Raw genomic sequence first — 20,535 nt, 5'->3', positions numbered from 1 at the left:
AAAGTGGTTTACACGCATAAAAAAACTATAAATACGTATTACGCTACGGCCACACCTTTGTCTATCGTGATCATTAAAGAAAAATTTGACTAATCACGTCTTCAAAATTCTGTTAGATGATAGACTCAAATGTCCTGCAGCGCTAATGCTCTTTTCATTGTTTAATTCTTACTATCCCAACCAATGTATGAAGACAGAAAAGTGGTTATTTTCTATAAATATTCAAACTCCTTCTACATTCTAAGTTTTAATACTTATAAATACAACATTATTAACCAAATACGCCTTAAAGTAATGTCATTATGACAAACAAGCCTAATTATTACAATTTTTAAAAGAATGTTATAACGTAAAAATTTTAATTATCAAATGTTTTACTGGAGTCAAACTAACGATTAGGTATTTAATTGGATAATAAAATTAATAGGACTCATAATTATATTAATAATGTGTATTGTTGGACAGTGAATGTTGATAGAAAACCACACTATTTTTTCTCAATGTAGTGATAATACATAGTTAATCGTAGTTATTTCTGAAATGCAACTCCTTTATTATAATTTTTACGTGAAAAGTAAAAATTTTATCAGTTCGAATATTACATAAAATAAAACAGTTTACATTAGTTAAGATCATATTCAGTCATTATCAAACAAACTAACATACAATTATCATATTATTATATTAATGGCACTACTTAAATGTAATTAATCGCTTGGGGTTATTAACTGGAAGATATTGGTTCCTTTATGATACCACGTACGTACCTAAATAATATTTTTCTCAATGCTATTTATTTTTGATAAAATGATTGAAATAAAGCTAATTAGGTACAACCGAGCCGTTGTGTAGATTATTGTAACACAAAAAATAAATGTTTCTAAATAAAATTACTTAGAAAATTGTATACATTGAATAATTCTTTATCTGCATTCTTGTTTGACAAGAACTTGCGCCACTTTGGTGTTTTTAATAAGTTTATTTTATTATAAAATAAATATGATTTATGTCTTCAGTTTTAGGTAACTAATAATATAAAGCCAGTGACGTAGCAAGCTTAACTCACGCCCCGGGCACGATACCTTTTTAGCGCCCCAAAATTCGAAAACCATATAATGTGTCCAGCAATTTTTTGTTTTGCGGACCATTTGGCGCCCCTTTGTGAGTAGCGACTGGGGCATGGTGCCCCCCCCTCGCCTCACTACGCCACTGTATAAAGCATATGTAATAAGGTGTATGTAATCAATCACTTATTAGTTACATTATTTCGATCTTAGACATTTCGATTTTCAAATCGAAATAGATATGGAACAAAAATTCCTATATTAGTAATTTTATTGCCAAACATAATTTAATAATCCTTAAAACACATAATTTACATGTAAGTATCTCTAACACAAGTCAAAGACTTTAAAAAAACTATATTACGGTAAAGAAAGTCAATTGGGGGCTTCATTTGTAAAATACCCATTTATTTTAAAGTCCCCGTAAAAACAAAATTTTAAACTTGTCTAATAAAACTACTTACGTATCTTAAACATTAAAAACGACTTACAAATGTTACAACATATCAATAAAATTTATTAAAATCCGTGAACAATTATTTTGGTTAATAATTAATTGGTAGACGTTAGTTCGTTTATGATTTGAAGTTCGACAAAAAATGAAAATGACTAGTTATATTAGTAACAAAAGATTCGTGAGTTCCGAGAAAAGTTAGGCATTATTTTTAAATTATTCTAACAATAAATGAGGCACTACTACGTTTTAAATGTATAGTATACATTACGTTATAACATTAACTTAAAATAATTTTACAATTCAAATGGGTCATCACAATAATCATCATCAAATAAATCTATTTAAACGTAAATAAAAAATTTCAAATATATCTAAGTACCTATATGTAAAACACAAATGTCGAATATATGATTAGTCAACATGTTATAGGCAATTTAAACAACTCATTCTTTGGCCGTGGTACACATTTGTGAAACAACTAAAGTTCTTACGAAAGGTAGACCGTCTATTAGCTCATTCAGCACCCTGTAGACTAGAGAAAATGTTAGATCGACCTACAAGCCTATATACAGCTGTTTTCTTTATTTTATAATTAAATATGTTGTTACGACCGTTTCTCTTTTTTATTTGTGTCCGTTCCCGATTCTGGGATTTTGGATTTCGTTAATAATATTTTTATGTAATTACTAGCTGTACCCTGCGAGCTTTGCTACGCCTTTTTTTGGTCGTACCATCTCAGAAACTTTTGTGGTCTCATGCACAACATTTTGCTGAAGATCATGACATGATCAAATGCATAGTTTACGATTCCTTAAAGGACATACAAACAAACATTCATTTTTATGTGTATAGATAACTTGTAAGAAGTATAAAATGACAATCTTTATAGGAAATATCAAATACTTTTTTGTTTGTAGATTGAGATTCAAAATGTAATAGTATTATTTGTGTTAACATCAATATTATAATCCAGATAAACGAAAAAAAATTCATTCATATTTAGTGTAAATATGTGTAAATTTAATGTTATCATTAGGCTGGTCTGAATACCAGACGTATTTCGCCAAAACTACATGGGCCCTAAAATATATTTTAGCTATAAAAAAACTACACGTACACATCACTGTATGGTACCGAATAATACTCAAATTATGCTAGTCTAATAATGCCTAAACGACTTATTCCTAAACAATATCTTGGAAAAGTATGTATCGATACATTGATAACGAATTAATTTGACACGAAAACGATTTTTTTATTCTATAGAAAGTTTACGAGACGTCTTATAAAAATATTTTTAATATAAATTGTAAGTGTGCGTGATTACTATAATTTATTTTGATGTAAAAAGCTTTTGACTGCGATTAGTAAACCATTATTTTTGTTACTCTTTAATTAAATTTTTCCTTTATCCAAAATATTATTATCTGTGATGGATGGAGTGATGATATGAGAAATTTTATGCGGTGACGGATTATATCGAGGCCACTTTTTTACAAATTCAGTATATAATTAAAGATGATCAGCGTTATGAAACTAGAAGCCTTTATTAAAAATACCTATCTACACGTTTATGGTAAATGAAAAATATTATTGTAGCAACTCACGCCATCTTTTTTTGTATTCATTGTTCTTCATTTAAGTATGTATAACTGAACTACGCTTTTAATTTGATATGCTTATTATACGCTACCGTAAATACACAATTAAAATAACACTGTTGAATGTTCATAATACTAGTAAAATGCTGAAACTAACATAAGCGATGTTAAAACACACCGTTCACTCTCTAAAACAGTTCACGAAGAATAACGCACTTTTAACTATAACTTCTAACTCTACGTTTAAATACATACACGTGTGTCTATTGTTCTACAGTCACAAGGCACGTATCGAATTTAAGATACGCTGGAAAAATATTTCTCTGATAAACACAACATTGTAACGTCTTCATTGGTGAAGTTATCACCAAACCAAAATTACCCTTCAGGTTGATCATTAGCGATCTACTAATACAGTTCCATTCACTGCACTGGGCACAAATTGTTCAGTAAGGTCTAAATGGAACACTCGTCGCTATCTCGTGCGTAGTCCTCATCCTCTTCTTCCTGATTACGGTTTTTTTTTACTTTACTAGATACGATTCCAGTGTTAACCTTACTAAAAAGACTGCTGCGATTCAGCCTGGATATCTCTCTTTGAGGGCTCAGCCTTTCTGCCACTGCTCGTTCATAATTGTCAGATATCTTACTGATACCGTTAACTGGACTTGTTAAGGGCGATTTGACTTTACTTGGTGATGTTACTGTTTTTTTGTCTTCACTATTTTTATCGTGAAGCATTCCACTGGTCGCTGCGGTATACGAAGGTGGATCTTTCGCACGTGCTCCTCCATTACCGGCGTTTAGAAGTTGTGAATACAGAAAGCTGTTATTGCCAAAATTTCCGTATCGATTTTCCATTTTGCCATTCATCATCATTAAGCTCACTGGCTTTTCGGGTGGGATGGGTTTTTCTCCTCTTCTTTCTGGAGTTACGTTTTTATTTTGATTCGTCCATTTATCGTTATTGCCAATTGAGTATATAGAGCTAAGGTTTACAAAACCGGAGGCAGGTTGAGCTGTAACGGTCCGCGGGCCAGCCGCGACCCCTGTTGTCTCTTTGGCTCGGGCAGCTATGTTAGAAAGTCCCTCACTTAATGTTGATTCTTCAACGCTTGAATCTTCAACTACCTCAGTGTTCGTAACTTCATCTAGATTAGGCGATAAACAGTCTTCATCTGTTTCATCGTATGAGCTGAAAATTTAAAATGTTAGAATTAGCATTTGAACAAATTAAAATGTTTGTTTCAAAATTCATATGTACTGAATGCAACAGAACTGCATGTTTTAATTTTATTGTTAGTCGCTTCATGCCTGATAAATAATGAATGAGTATGAAAATTATTCACAAACAAAAGCTGCGGGTAAATAAGTATTGGTGAATAGATTTGTATTTACATGAGTTATATATAGGTATATTTTTCATCAGTAAGGCAGACTTTGCAAGCAAAATGAAACTTATCGAGGGTCTGGATAAAATGCTGAATTACGTTTATTGTGTAACGATCATACATTTTACTGCAGCACGCGTATAAAGACATGATAAGCGATTTTTTAAAGAAGGAATGCAAACATCGGTGCGACAAGTCGCAGCCTTGTCACTTCATTCAAGCTTTTTTCAGGCTTCGAAATCAGAACACGGTTATATTATAAAACAGAGTGCATGTTAGAAAATTTATTATTTAACACTTTTGGCAAACATTTTGTCAAAATTATTAAGATGTAATAATAATCAGTTAATATGATAACAGTACTTCAAAACAGTTTTGATCGTTTGTTTGTTCTGATGTCGATGAACTCAAATGATTGAGTTCACCTTGTTTCTGTGCAAAATTCGATGCAGAAAAAATTACATTACATACACTGCAATACACGAACACAATCTTACCCTAGCATAGCCAGTTCTGTCTTCCTCCCTGATGAAAGAAATTAGAATAAATAGTGAACCAATAGTAATGAATAAATGTGATAACTACATGTTACATATAAATTTAAATAAATATATACGTAAATAATAAAAATAAATCGAACAAAGCAAATTATAATCAAATAGATAAATAGCAGTCTAAAAGGATAAAAAGAACAGGTGAAGTTTTATAAGAATGGATATTTTTCCTAAGTTATGCTTATTGGATGTGCATTCAGAACATATTGTCAGTTTCACGTGAATTTCTGTTAATAATTTTTGGGCTATATGTTGTGTGGATCTAAGCGTATATTTCACTATGATCACAATGTGCTTCACAATGCTTAAATAATACTTAGGCTAATTGATATGGTGCTTTATCACGTACACTACTTTACCAATCAACGATCTATTTCTTTCTAAGTCTCGACAACTGATTTCTCCTGTACAACTCATAGAAACGATTAATACACTTCCTTTTCTCGGATTCTTTAATTATTTTATAAAACTGCCTGTTTTTAAAGAAAAAATATATTATGTATTGATTGTTGGAAGTAATTTACTTGATTGAAGTCAACTATGAAATGCTTACATTTGGTCCTGTGCATCGCTGCCTCCTTCCTCGGCCACTAGAAGTTCGTATTCTTCAGCAGCGAATCTGTCCCATTCTGACATCTGCAATTAATTGAATCAGCATTAATGGAATCAGCAAACTTGTAGTTTTTATATTTAATTTTTTTTCTTAATTGACTGATAAATAATTATTAGGTATTTCTGCGAATGTTCAAAACTGCTCTGTCTGCAACTTTTAGTCTGATCAAATATTTGGAATTAGTTTGACCCAAAATAATTCTGACCCAATTTTTTTATTCTCTGTTGCAATTTTTTAAGAGGATACCTCTAGGTAATTTCACCTGTATATAGCTAAATTGACTGTTGTAATACCTACTCATTCTTATAGAAAGTACTCTCACAAAATATCATACATGCATTGTTGCAACAACAATAGAGATAATTTTATAGAACTTCGTACTGTCATTTTTTCATAAATTAATGATTTTTTAAATTTTCTTTTAGACATGTTATCCTGACAATAACAATTAAAAAAAAACAAAAAAATACCATATGGAGCAGTCGTTAGGCAGCTAATTCGACGATTCATTTTATCAATGAGCTAATCATAACTACATACCTCTGAGTCTGAATCACGTTGCGTAGCGAACGGATCCCGCTGCTCGTGGTCGAGATACTTCTCCAAGTTGAAGAAGGTGTCAAAGAAAATTGGTGTAAGCTTGCATTTCTTCAGATCGGACAGAGTTATCTTGCCATCTTGAGATGGATGGACCATATCTAACATCTGAAATGAAGGCGAGGTTGTTCCGATTTTATTACGATTTTTATGAAATAATAACTCCGGTTCTAGACGCTCTATTAAGATGAAACCTACATCTGATTTTATGTGAAGTCTTCTGAATCATAAATCTGGAAACTTTATTCAATATCGTGTGCAGTCAAATTATATTAAAACCTACAACCAATTTTAAGTTAGTCTAACGCGATGACATATGACAATTCATACAAAAAGACAGAAATGGGAAAATAATTGTTTTTGTATTTATACACAATTAAAAAGAAATTAAAGTTAAATTATTTTATAATTACCTGACATAAGCAGTCATTAAACGGCAAAGTCTCAATGCCTATGGCTTCCATCCTTTGCATTTGTTCCTCATAGAAGTACTCCAACTCGTACATAGAGATGAAGCCGTCACCGTCCAAATCCATGCATCTGAAGAAATTTTACCCAATGTTAGTCACAGTTACCGTATATAGTTTGTTTTCATCAATTTTAACTTTCGAACCATTTTAGTAGTTTGACATTTTCAGTTACCTACAGCTCTGGTTTATTCTACTCTAAGTTAACTAAGGAAATTAAGGAAAGCGGTTATAGCAGTGGCTATTCTATTTCCTAAAAGCCTAACAAGCATACTGCCGACCCTCTTTGCAATATCAAGTCACTCCCCTAGAGCTCTGGCTACGTTACTTACTTAGGAAATCAATACTTCTTTGGAGCAGTATTTTTTTGCCTGTACCAATCAGCCTGCCCCAGATTTTGAACAAAATATCTCATGCTGTATGTACTCTACTTCTATAACAATTATTGTTATTTCCATGGCGATTGTAAGGTTTACAACACACACATCAGCCTATCGCAGTCCACTGCTGGACATAGGCCTCCCCAAGCTAGCGCTAGATATTATGGCGCGAACCTATGTGTTTTGTCCATAGTCACCACGCTGGGCTGACCTTGTCGCACCGAAGATGCTGCTGCACGTCTTCGGTCTGTGTATTGTGTACTCCCAAGACAATGGTAATTTTAGAAATATAAACAATGGGATTAACTCATTGATTTATTAAGTTTTTTATATTTAATATTAACCAACCTAAACCAATATTCGATAGCGGTGGGATGTGTCTTGTCTTCCTCAGCGAGTAGGAACCATACAAACTCCGTATAAGACATCCGAGGCTCTCCGTCTGGGGTCAATCGGTTCTGGTTGCCGCGCGTAACACATCCGGATAATACGCGTTCGATCATACGGCTTGATAGGGCTAAAATTATTAAAGTAATTTTCAGTTATTTTACATTTTACTCTGTATATGTTTATAGTTTATGGTTATCTCTAATCTTTTAGTTGTAAAACCAAACACTATATAAACTTATTAATCTGCAAAAATTCAAAGTCTATGGATTGTCTATATTAATTTTTATGTAATGGTAAAATAAAGGTATAAAATACTTAACAAATAACTAGGTATATGTTTAAAAGCAAAATACAGATATAAAATAGTTATATGTAAAATAATTTAAAATATAATTATCTGCTGGCAAATGTGTAAATTATAATTAAAGAAAAATTAAAAAAAAAAAAAAAAACAAATAGATCCTGCAGACCGTCATATTGAAAAATTTGTTCAGCCAAAAACTTTACCCATATTTGCAATCCCAAAATTATACTAATCTCAAAATTTAATTCAACTGTTTTATCGATAGAAACATGAGAAAAACTAAAAGTTTTACTACAAAAATTTGACGCGAACTCAGTCTCTTGTTAAAGACAAACCAAGTTTAAGCGGCGGGTAATGTTACATTGAATCCGTATAAACAAAATGAAAGTCTGAGATGAAAGGTCCCAAAGCTAAGTCTGTGTTTGTACTTACCGTGGTCATTATGCCTCGCAAGGTCATGTTTGTCAATAAACAGATCATGATCTTTATCCAATTCCCAAAACTTGCAGTAGATGACGTAGAAGTGCTCGTAACTGTAAGCAATATAAATCGTTTTGAGATTAACAGCATGGGTGCAGTTAAAGTGGAGTAGCCACTACAGATGCACAGAATGTTTCGAGGGAATTACTATCGACAGCATATTTAGACTTTTTATTTATTTATAATACTTCTATTTTAATAAAAAGGAGAGTGTATTATTTGCTTTATCATATATTTATTGGTTACGTATTAAAGAGTTTTGCAGTTATGCACTTATATACATTTCAACACTTCATTTTTACGTATATAGATTTTATTGTAGTAATGCTTGGTGATGAAAAACAAATTAATAAAAAGACAACATTTTATACACAACTCATCAATGAATTATTCATTTATCCGTAAATAGAGCTGCATCCTTTCCTTACCTAAAGTATTGCGTAACTTGATTGATGTCTTCCTCGTCTTCCAAGAGCTGTATAACTTGGAGCAGATTAGATCTCCTCAGTTCCGGTATCGATATTCTTCCGGACCAAGACCGGTTGACACAGTAAAATATCCTAGCGATCACCTGAAAATTTAAAATTTATATGATTTTCTCTCCCCTTCTTTTCCCGTGGGTGTCGTAAGAGGCGACTAAGGGATAACACAGTTCCGCTACCACCTTGGAACTTACAAAGCCGACCGATGGCGGGATAACCATCCAACTGCTGGCTTTCAAATACACAGGCCGAAGACGGGCAGCAGCGTCTTCGGCCTGTGTATTTGCGGTCACCAACCCGCCTGGTCAGGGTGGTGACTATGGGCAAAACACATGAGTTTACGCCATTTTTGGTGTGAACTTGTGGAGACCTATGTCCAGTAGTGGGCTGCGAAAGGCTGCTGTGATGATGATGATGATGGCGATGATGTGATGATTTTACTAACCTATTTTAAGATATTTTATTTAACTGAATATTTAATATTAATTTATAATTCACAGCATGGGCGTACCCACGGTGGAGCAAGGTGGGTCATTTGCCCCACTCTGACTCGTAATTAGTCATTGAAATTTTAAATTTTAATACCTAAGGAAAACTTGAGTAGATTTAGCCAAAGCCTTTGCAAGCTATTATTTTAGTAGTAATAAATAATTTTATTAAAAATAATCTGATTACTGTAAAGTTATGACGATGATATTCGGCTTGTAGATTTTCAATAATATTAAGATTGCGACGTTGAAACTCTTTTAGGCACTACAGGTTGAAATTGAAAAGCCTTTTTAAATTTAACAGCATATTTATCTATAAAAAAGGTGAGGAGCATCAATCAAAACTTTCTGAAAGCGAAGTTGACCGGTATCACTATTTATTAATATTTTAGATATACACAAAATATTTCTCCTGGCAAAAGCACAGGTAGAATCTAGTTATATGGTTTAAACTGTACGAATACTTACAGTATGAACATAGCGAGAATGGAACTCAGTGGCCTCTTTCAAAAAAGATAATCCAGGGTGAGTGTCGACAACATCCTGGACGAGAGGCACGAAGTCCTCTGGTGTCAGTGTGTTGCTCTTCCCTCGGGTAAGGATATATACGAAACGTGACGCCTGGTCATGACATTGTGTTGTCATTCTGGTGAAAGATAGAAATCATTGGTAACAAATTAACAAAAAAATAAAAAGTGACTGCGTAAAATGTATTAAAATCTATACCAGGTTTTAGTATATATAGTTTAAAAATATATGTAACGATAGACCATCACTTATATGAGGGAAGTAATATGAAAGATATTTTTTTCTGCCTTGTATCCTCCATAATTCTATAATAAAGCAGCAACTGAAGGCGTGTTTTTGTTATTTCAGCCCCGAAATAACTATTTATGCGGTTAATCCATCTTGAACTTTTTTTATACAACTAGGTCGGCAAACAAGCGTACGTCTCATCGGATGGTAAGAGATTACCGTAGCCTATAGACGCCTGCAACATCAGAAGCATCGCAAGCGCGTTGCCGACACTACTCGCAATCCCCTCCAGGAGCTCTGGTCACCTTATTTACCACAGAAATACAATACATATGAGAGTATATACATTTGAGCAAGACATTTCCTGCTGTGTCCTATTTCACACTTACTATTTTCATTTTAAACGTAAACAAAAATTCATCGCTCTAAGAAAATTCTATTAGGAAAAAAATATTATTTATAAACTATTTTCTACACATACCTACGTTTTAAAGACAGTAAAAAAAAATTAAATGATATCGAAACCCTTATATCGAAAATGTTACTGTAAATTAGAAATTATCGGGCACTAAAAAGTATGATCTGTTTTAAAACGCACATCATAAAAGTAATATTATCTTTTAGCGGCAATTTGAGCATTGGCTGTGGTTTGCGGGCGAGTTGTAAACTCACGGTTACCACAACTGGTTAGGAATTTATTGCTGTTTAGAATTAGTGGTGACTGTTTAAAATAGGCATTTCGAAATATTTAGGGGTCGTCTATTAATCATATAATGTTTTGTTGCAACAATTTGGCCACCTACCCCTCCCCCCTGCGCCAACGGGCTAGTCAAATAACATAGTAAATGAATGTGTGTCAGAACTATTTCCGAAACATCAGTATTTTCACACGATATTTTTGTAGCAAGTGAGGACGATTATTTTAAAACGCATCTTTTTATAATTTATAACCAAATTCTACGGAATGAAATGAAATATTATTCTATACTCACTCTCTCCAAAAATCAATAAACTTGTGACCATCGACTGCGGCGTTGAGATTCTGTTGTGTGGCCAGGAACAATGGCATCTTCCAATAGAGTGGACATTCGCACGCTTTCACGATGTGCTTGAAGCTTTCCCTTGGCACCTGAGAATTGAAATGTAATAATAATTGTATTAATTAAATGTTAGCGTACAGACATTAGAAACGGCTGAGAGAAAAATAATGCTTTATATTGTCATAGTCGTTATACCATTAAATTACATACTGAACGGATACTTTTATTTATTTTGAGCTATATATATATATATATCGTCGTTTTTTTTTTCTTTCTTAACCAGATAAATTATTATATCTTTAAATATTGATTTGTTAACAAACCAATACAAGTGAAGAGAGGGATCTCCTAACACAAGTGAACATGCGCTTAAAGGGAACTCCCAATCAAAATTTCAGTTTTTGTAAAGTAAAAGTAACCTATAAATAAATAAAGATTTCTTAAAGAATCTAAAAGCATAAGTAAAATAAAAAAAAATATAAAATTTTCGTTAACAAACAACGTCCTCTTGACTAATCAAAGGAAAAGGAAATCAGTAAAACTATTTTAAAGTCGCGACATACTTAATATTTTGGTAGCCATTAATTTAAGAAGTTTTCAATAAAAGATTGACAGTAAAATAAATTGTAAATATAATTCACAGATTAATACTACAGTTTTGTTTTCAAAGATGATATATCAAATAATGTGTTACCATCAAAAACTCACTTGTAACGAAATCCATAAGCTTGTTAGCTTCGTACCGTATCATAATTCCATATTTTTTATATCATTAGGTATTCATTTAATCGGGATATACAACCAATTATTTTACTCAACTTGTTTTATTTCAAAGATATATAGAATGATTATTATGATTCCAGTACTGATAAGACAAAAAAGAAATAACGAATTTGTTATTCTCATATTTTCATCGAACACTATTATAATGATTTGCATGTAGTTAAACTTTATGAAATGTTAAGTATTGAAGATAAAATGAAATATACTACAAATATTTCAATTATCATAAAAACTTTTACGATATTATTGAAATGAGTTCCATTTTACATCAAAATATTATGGGAAAGTTTACCAACTCGTGTGGACGAAATATTAATGAAATAAGTACCTACATATATTATATAAAATTCATGACGATTGTTTCCCTGGAACATTTCATTTGAAATGAACTTTACAATAATATCTTTAAACTAGAATTTGGTTAATATCCGCATGTATACATTGTTTTTAACTGAGTTCCAAAAAATGAGGTTCTCATTTCGATTGTACCTCTTCTTTATGTATTTTACCTCAGAACTTTTGACTGGGTGGACTGATTTCGATGACTTTTTTTTAAAATCGAAAGGTGGTTCCATTTCAATTTAATTGAGATGTGACAAGTACTTTTCTAGTTATATATAATAATAATGTTTGTTTACTTGACTATTTTTTCGTGATTTACATTATATTACAACACATAAATTTTCTCTGGGTGTACCGATTTTGACGATTTAATCGAAAGCTGATTCTTGTCTTTTGGTCCTATTTAAACTTGATCGAGATCTGATGACTAATTTTTTAGCAATCTTCGATAATTATTTGACTAATTTTTATTTGACTTATATTTATTTGAGTAATTTTTAGGTTTCCGTACCTCAAAAGGAGAAAACGGAACCCTTATAGGATCGCTTTGTTGTACGTCTGTCTGTCAAGACCCTTTTTCTCAGGAAGTATCAAGCTGAAATTCATATGCAATACTCAGGTCTACTGTCCTTTGGAACTGTGAAAAAATTCAACTTCAAAGCAAACGCAATCAAAAGAGAGCCGTTTATGCTGCAAATTTTCGACACTCGCAAGGGAATCAAAACTTACAGGTAGGTACTTTCCATGAACTCAGATTCTTGAAATATGATACGAAGCAACGTCTTATTGCATAGATAAAGGAAAAATTGCAAAAGCATAATTTTCTAGTTACATCGTATAATAAAAATATTTTTAATAATTTTGTTTGTTTGGAACCCTCGATGCGCGAGTGTGGCTCGCACTTAGTCGGTTTTTTTATCTACGTTGTATTACTTGTCGATGTAGTTGAAGTTGGGTTTTTTTTTTCGTTTACGAACAAACACAATTATAATATAATTATACGTACTGTTAATCAAATAATCTTATTACTTTTAAAATAATATGTATATAGTAGTCTATTAAAATATCGTATATAGGTATGTATATAAGTGGTGACATCTATTTCGTTCTACGTATTATTAATTTATACTATATATATTATTTTATATATTTTATGTAAGTACAAAAAATAACTATATAGAATACTGTACACGTGAAAAAATTATAAAAATAAGCAAACGGGGCGTTCTTGGTTGTCGCGAACTCTACTAAGCAATTTTTATTGAAAAATAGTAAAAAATATATACACTAGCGGACCCAGCAGACGTTGTCCTGCCTGAAAACTAGCAAATTTCATTGCTTACATACCGATAGCAGCACCACCTACCGGGACCGGGACCAATCGAAATAAAAACCACCCTATCTCTCAAGTTGGACCAAATAACAGATGCTTACAAAATTTGATAAAAATTGGTTCAGTAGTTTCGCGGTTTATCACCCACATACATCGTTACACGAAATTTATATATATATAGATATAACACACACACCAAACAAAATACGATTCTCAATTGATAATTAACATAACGATTTCCTAATTATAGTTTTAATTATATTTCCAACAATAAAAAGTAATTTCTTGAAAAAGTGTTTTTTTTTTTTTTTGATGAAACCACATAAAGTAGTCTATAAATAAAAGCTTATAAGTATGTCCACTTTAATAAGGACAGAAAGAGTCATTTTAATAATAATTATTTGTTTTCAAATCTTTCATTTCTATTCTTTGAGCGCTAATGTTCAAAATAGTTAAGCAGTGTAGGGGAAGAGTAGCGATGATTGCTGTGGTCACGCATGTCCCCTGGGTTGGTCGTTCGACTTCCGCCATTACGGAATATGGGTCGACACGTGACACGTAGACGATCTTTAACACGATATAAGTAAATACGTGTCTTTTAATACTATAATAGGTAGTATTTCCTGTATATGTATGTATAGTATTCAAAGAATGTACAAATTATACAAGAACTCCATTTATAGGTTTTAAGGACGTAGGTATCTATATCCTATAGCTACCAACAATCTATATGTAAATTGATATTTAAGAAAAATTTGATTGGCTTTTTTATACGTTATATACATATTTATATATTCTCCGAATAAGTTCGTACCATGTCAAGAATATGCGATAAATGGATGTTTTCTTTAGAATGATTAATGATTATTTTATTTTGGATTAATTTACCTTGCACTTTTTTATAAATTTTGTCTAGTTATACTCCAATATACAAATAACAATTTCAATGAATTATTATCTCAATAATTTTTTAAACATTATCATCACGGATGGTTTTGTAGAAAATGTTTTGACTATCCATACATTGACTATAAGGAAGATTGAAATATATAGAAGTTGAATAATTATTGACAAAGTTACCATAAACGGATTTGCAATGGTCGTAAGACATCACAAAGGATTTCTAAATTACTTCCTTGTTAGTCAATTCGACTTATTATTTAATAAACAATATATCACCGGTAAAAAGCGAGAAATCGAAAATGTAGATTAAGATTTGATTGAAGACTAAAAAATTTACATTGCTAATGTTACGAACTAGACTGTAGACTTAAGCTTATACTAGACTTTCACTAGACTTAGGGTGAATTTAGTAAACATCATCTTTTCAAAGAATAACTACTAATTTCCATCCTATACGTTGCAACGTCATTATATAAAACTTAAAAAATCAACCTAAATAAAAAAAAAACTCCTCAAGTTCAAAACTAAAATTAATAGACACCGAGACTCATATTAGCAGAAAAAATTAAATACAATACATCAATAAAGGACTCAGTCAAAGGCTAAAAGTCAATTGCCTAAAATGATTAAACTCTACTACTACTATTGTTCAAATCGTATCAAATAATATCCGTAACTTGCATAACAGGGATCGGGCAGTCTGTCAAAGTGGCCCGCCTATAAATAGGCGAAGGCGTCGTGACCTACTTCCCCGGTCAATGACTCTTCAGGGCTGGGAAAACGACATAAAAACAAGAGACAAACAACTCAAGGACATTAGAAAAGTCTGACCCCGATAGGGTTACGCAAATGTAACTGTTATTAAACGTACCAGTCTGAGATTTATGAAAATTCTTTTAAAATATATATGAAATACGTAATCTATGTAAATGAAAATGAATCGTAAAAATGTGTGCACGCGCAATACTTCCGAACGACTACACAACACACAAATTATACATTCTAATCGGAGTCGGGTTCGTTATTGTCCAGACAAGATTTGAATAACAGAAAATTAATAAAATAATTATCAAAAAAATAAAATGGGCGAGCGAAGTTTGCCCCGTCGTCGGTTTAATAATATATTTTTAATTATTTTAAATAGGAAGTTACTATTCACGATTCCTTTTTTAAATTGTCTATTAAAGAAGTGTTATTTAAAAGTATAGTATAACTTATACTGATAATAATTTCATAAAATAAGGTTACTGAATCTAGAAAAGGCATTGATCCATTGAAGATAAATTGAAAAAAAAAACCTTAATCGAAAGGTTATTTAAAAGTAACATGTATCGGTCTGAAATCAGAACAACACGGTAAACAAGGAGGAATAAATAGACTTTCCTTGTGTAAGATGATTTTAGTCGTTGTTAATATTTATTTTCTTTTATTCAATAAAAATAATATTGTAAATAAAATATAAATTCTTCAAATATTCTTAAAGACTACGATCTATTTTCTTACAACTATGTAAGTACATCTAAATTAACATTAACGGTTCATGTTTAACAACTACCGTACAAGTAAACGATGTTTTACGTTTCCTGTATAAGCGCTGGAAAAATACGATTGCAAAAGAACCATAAAGTACATTACTAGTTTAAAGAACATAGCTTACAATTACGACAGATTAAAACATTCATTGGAACTCAATTTTTCATTTATATTATTGTAGGAAGAGTGGTGTTGGTGCCGTCTTCTCTATTACGGACATTGTTTTTGCTCACCATACGTGAACAGATTTATAAATTTTATCTTTAAGACTTGAAAACTAATGCTTTTACATAATATGTAATTTTGTACTGAATGAAAATAAGAAATGAAATGAAGAGAATATGTACATGTTTGTGATTTTTTTCGACATTTATACAGAAATATTTAGTCTTCAGAAAGATTAGGAACAACCATAATTATAGTTTTAAGTAGCGACGATTTATAGGGCCGAAAATGTTATATTGGAAACACAACATTGAAAATATAATATAATATTTTAATTATATGATAAGACTATCATTGTCTTTATAAACATTACTGTGCCCTTATTATTTGACAAACATAATGCAAATGTAAACGAACGCATGAATAAGAATGTAAGCGTTGAAAGAAATTTGTTTCGTCTTAATGGAAAAGTTTTGTCACCGTTTCACTTTGCGCGGTTGTAAATCTGAAGCCATACAATCGATGCTCGAAGCTTCAAGCTACGAGTGAGTACTCTAAGTTAGAGGCGCCGCTTTTAGGTCAAATAGAATACGTATCTTATGAGCTCGAGAAATAAAACTTTGCTACCACCTTGTATCAATTTTAAATTTTTTTTTATCATTTAGTGTATAATCATACACTAAATAACCCAACGACCTTGGTACCAAACTCACTGTCAATGTTAGGGTAAGTTGCCGTTCAATAAGTTAATTATTTTTAATTTATATAACTTAGAAGTTACGATAGATCCTAATACTGCCCATGTGTCCAGTTACTAGATTTTATGTTTCTTTCTATAGGTCGTTTGTCCTTTTTATCCTTTCGTATATTGGTGGGCATCATTTGACCTATGTCTACAAATATTTGGCTTTCTAGGACGACCCTTGTAAAGGTTAAATAATTCTCTAGCATAATAAATTCAAACATAACGACCAAAAAATGTGCCAGACTAGTATAATAACTAGAGTGGTCAGAGATATTTCTTTACAAATTGGATGTGATTTTTACACTTATATTCAATCTACTTAATGAAAACTTATGAGTTAAAATCTGTTTTATTAGAAATAAAAAATTGATTAAGTACCATCACCATTATTATCACTAACCCTTCTTCGTCCATAGTTAAGCATAAGTGTCTCAAATGGTACACCATTGATCTTGGTCTTCGATTTAGCTTTTGACTACCAAGAGCATCTAGCCTTTTTGCTTTTATCATCACTTCCTAAAAACCTAGCCGGAGGGCATCCTCAATTGCGCTTACCGAAGCGCAGTCCCGAATCTAGAACACGTATACTCTGCCTCTTATACTATGATTGTCGTTTCTGGGAACTACATGACCACCTAATTGTCGCTTCAGCTTAATAATCCTTTAACATCGAATAAGTTTAGTTTTCTTTCGAGTCGCCGCATTATAGAGTCGCTCCTGTTGAGAAATTCCAAACATAGACCTCGCGATAGCTCGTTTAGTGTTTAAGAAATTACCACCCATAAACATTTTTACGAGAAGAACCGAAGAGAGCCACGCACGCGTTCCTTGCTAAACCAATAAGGGAAGATAATTGCATGTATTTCTGCATAGTGTATTGTAAATATTTATGAAGCCATTAAATTAAATTCAGTTATATAATAACTAAAGACCGTAACTTTTCATTGGTGGTAATTCAGTTGAAATTAAATTTCCTATCGCAATAAATTTTCAAAGCATATTGGATAATGTTTACCGAGCTCGGATAGGTGCATCACGATAACGTCTAATAGCTTTCTAAGGTAATGCGGTGTGCAATTACTTTTAACATAATCGATCAAAATACATAACTAATCGGTTAGAAAGTTCAAACCAAGACTCTGTATGCTCATACCTAATTGGATAGTAAATATATGTGTTATTGATTTCTATACTAATATTATGGGGCGAAAGTTTATTGTCAGTATGGCCAGCCACTGCATCAACGCTTAGTCAAGTGAGCGGGGTGATCAATAGAGTAGACCGTCTATCTTATCGTTGGTTGATTGTTTTTATGGGGTAAGTTACGTTGTTTTCTTGAACCATTCTTACCCTCGTAAGGAACTCATTGCCTTTTTGTAAAACGAGGTTTTTTTAAATTAATATATAAGATGCTTGATGTCAGTGTGCTATGATGTCATATCGACTGGCGATATATCGAGGTACTAAAATCTATGTACGACGCGGCGACGATGACCGTTCATGTCAATGACCAAAGAACAAGACCTATTTCCCTCCGGCGCGGGGTAAGACAGGGGGATGTAATATCACCGAAACTGTTTACCACTGCGCTAGAGGATGTTTTTAAGACCTTGAATTGGGGGGAACGGGGCATCAACGTCAACGGTGAATTCATCTCTCACCTTCGTTTCGCCGACGATATTGTCATCTTTGCGGAGACGCTGGATGAGTTAGGCCAAATGCTGGCCGGCCTAAACGAGTCCTCCCGACGTGTCGGTCTCTGTATGAACTTGGATAAGACGAAAGTTATGTTTAACAACCAAGTCATACCGATACCGGTATCGGTCGATGGTACCCTTCTCGAAGTTGTTCAGGATTATATTTACCTAGGCCATACTATCCAACTAGGCCGCAACAACTTCGAGAAGGAGGTCGATAGGAGGATTCGGTTGGGCTGGGCGGCGTTTGGCAGACTCCGTCGAGTCTTCACTTCGAAGATTCCGCAATGCTTGAAGACAAAAGTTTTCGAGCAATGCGTCCTGCCTGTGTTAACATACGGAGCCGAGACGTGGACACTGACCAAGGGACTGGTCCACAAGTTTAAAGTCGCACAACGTGCAATGGAACGGGCTATGCTTGGGGTCTCTCTCAAAGACAGGATTAGAAATGAGACTATCCGCGAGAGAACGAAAGTAACCGACATAGCCCACAGAATTAGCAAGTTGAAGTGGCAGTGGGCTGGTCATCTGTGTCGCAGGACCGATGGCCGTTGGAGTAGACGGGTCCTAGAGTGGAGACCGCGTCTTGGCAAACGCAGTGTGGGACGTCCTCCGGCCCGTTGGACCGACGATCTACGTAAGATTGCCGGTGTAGGCTGGATGAGGATTGCGGAAGACCGGGATGTGTGGCGCGAACTTGGGGAGGCCTATGTCCAGCAGTGGACTGCGATAGGCTGAAGTGATATAAGATGCTTGCTATGCCCGTGGCTTCGCCCGCGTTGAAATCAGTGTGTCACAAAGTTTTTCCGGCAAACTTCCAGTGAAACTCTCATCAAAATCGGCTTAGCCGTTCCTTAAAGCTTCCTCTTGAACCGCATGAAAATCCGTTCAGTAGATTTTGAGGGAATCGATCACACACACTTTTGGGGACTTCGTTTTATAATAAAATGTTTTATAATACACTAACTGTTGCCCGCGACTACGTCCGCGTGGTTATGAAGATATGCATTACTATTAAGATGTTTAACGCAAATTATTTTTTTATTTCAGTCACTTGAAATGCTTTTCACACTGAGTAACTTTTTAAAGGCACAATTTCGTATAATTTAATAGTTGTTTTTATAAAACCTCTCTATATACCACATTCTTAGTTTTATTTTCAGGCTGCAGTATAAATAACCTATTAGGCGAACTTATAGCTGATGTATATGTTTCATACAAACTATCAACCCTAATTAAACCCCCTTTGCCGTGGAATATCGCAAAATCCGTTTTTAGCGGACGTCTACTAACTATAATCTACCTCCCTGCCAAATTTCATCTTTGTCCATCCTGAATGGACCATCCAGCGGTTTTTAAGTTCTCGTAATGAGTGAGTCAGTGACCTTTCTCTTTTATATATACATGAATTACGATGCATTATTTGGACACCTCCTCATCGTCTATAGAGCATACATTTTAAATTTCAAGTCTCTTACTAAAAAAAGATAGGACTTTCATATAAAATTTCAACCCCCGTTTTATACCCTTAGAGGTCGAGTTTCGTAAAATCCGTTCTTAGCAGATGTCTACGCCTTATAAGAAACCTACCTGCTAAATTTTAAGTTTGTAGCTGTTATACATAGATTCGGAGATTTCGTGATGAGTGAGTCAACCTACCATCCGCCGTTTTAACTCCAAAAGCGAGTTGATTTCTAAAGATACATTATTTGGACGTCTTCTCCCCATCTATAGAGCATACATTTTAAATTTAAAGTCTCTTACTTAAAAAACATAGGATTTTCATATAAACTTCCAAACCCCGTTTTATCCCTTTAGGAGTCGAGTTTCGCAAAATCCGTTCTTAGCGGATGTGTTCGCCCTATAAGGAACCTATTTGCCAAATTTCAAGTTTTTGGATAAAATGGTTTCGGAGATTTCGTGATGAGCGAGTCAACCTACCATCCCCCGTTTTAACCCCAAAATCCCTT

The 20,535-nt window shown here is 33.2% G+C and overlaps 1 protein-coding gene across 1 annotated transcript in view; it reads right to left on the bottom strand.

Moving 5' to 3' along the window:
* Positions 1-3,045: 3,045 nt before the first annotated feature.
* Positions 3,046-20,535, bottom strand: part of LOC123663672 — a 136,629-nt gene continuing 119,139 nt past the window's right edge. Inside the window, exons 5-13 of the mRNA XM_045598343.1 lie at positions 11,017-11,153; positions 9,737-9,914; positions 8,727-8,869; positions 8,251-8,351; positions 7,473-7,641; positions 6,691-6,817; positions 6,221-6,385; positions 5,621-5,703; positions 3,046-4,317 (exon numbers count right to left, since the gene is read on the bottom strand). Coding sequence (XP_045454299.1) covers positions 3,579-4,317; positions 5,621-5,703; positions 6,221-6,385; positions 6,691-6,817; positions 7,473-7,641; positions 8,251-8,351; positions 8,727-8,869; positions 9,737-9,914; positions 11,017-11,153 — 1,842 coding nt within the window. The 3' untranslated portion in view covers positions 3,046-3,578. The remainder of the gene's footprint in view (positions 4,318-5,620; positions 5,704-6,220; positions 6,386-6,690; positions 6,818-7,472; positions 7,642-8,250; positions 8,352-8,726; positions 8,870-9,736; positions 9,915-11,016; positions 11,154-20,535) is intronic.

This window comes from Melitaea cinxia, chromosome 2, assembly GCF_905220565.1.
Source record: "Melitaea cinxia chromosome 2, ilMelCinx1.1, whole genome shotgun sequence".
Classification (NCBI taxonomy): domain Eukaryota; kingdom Metazoa; phylum Arthropoda; class Insecta; order Lepidoptera; family Nymphalidae; genus Melitaea; species Melitaea cinxia.
This window is presented reverse-complemented; position numbering and strand designations above follow the sequence as displayed.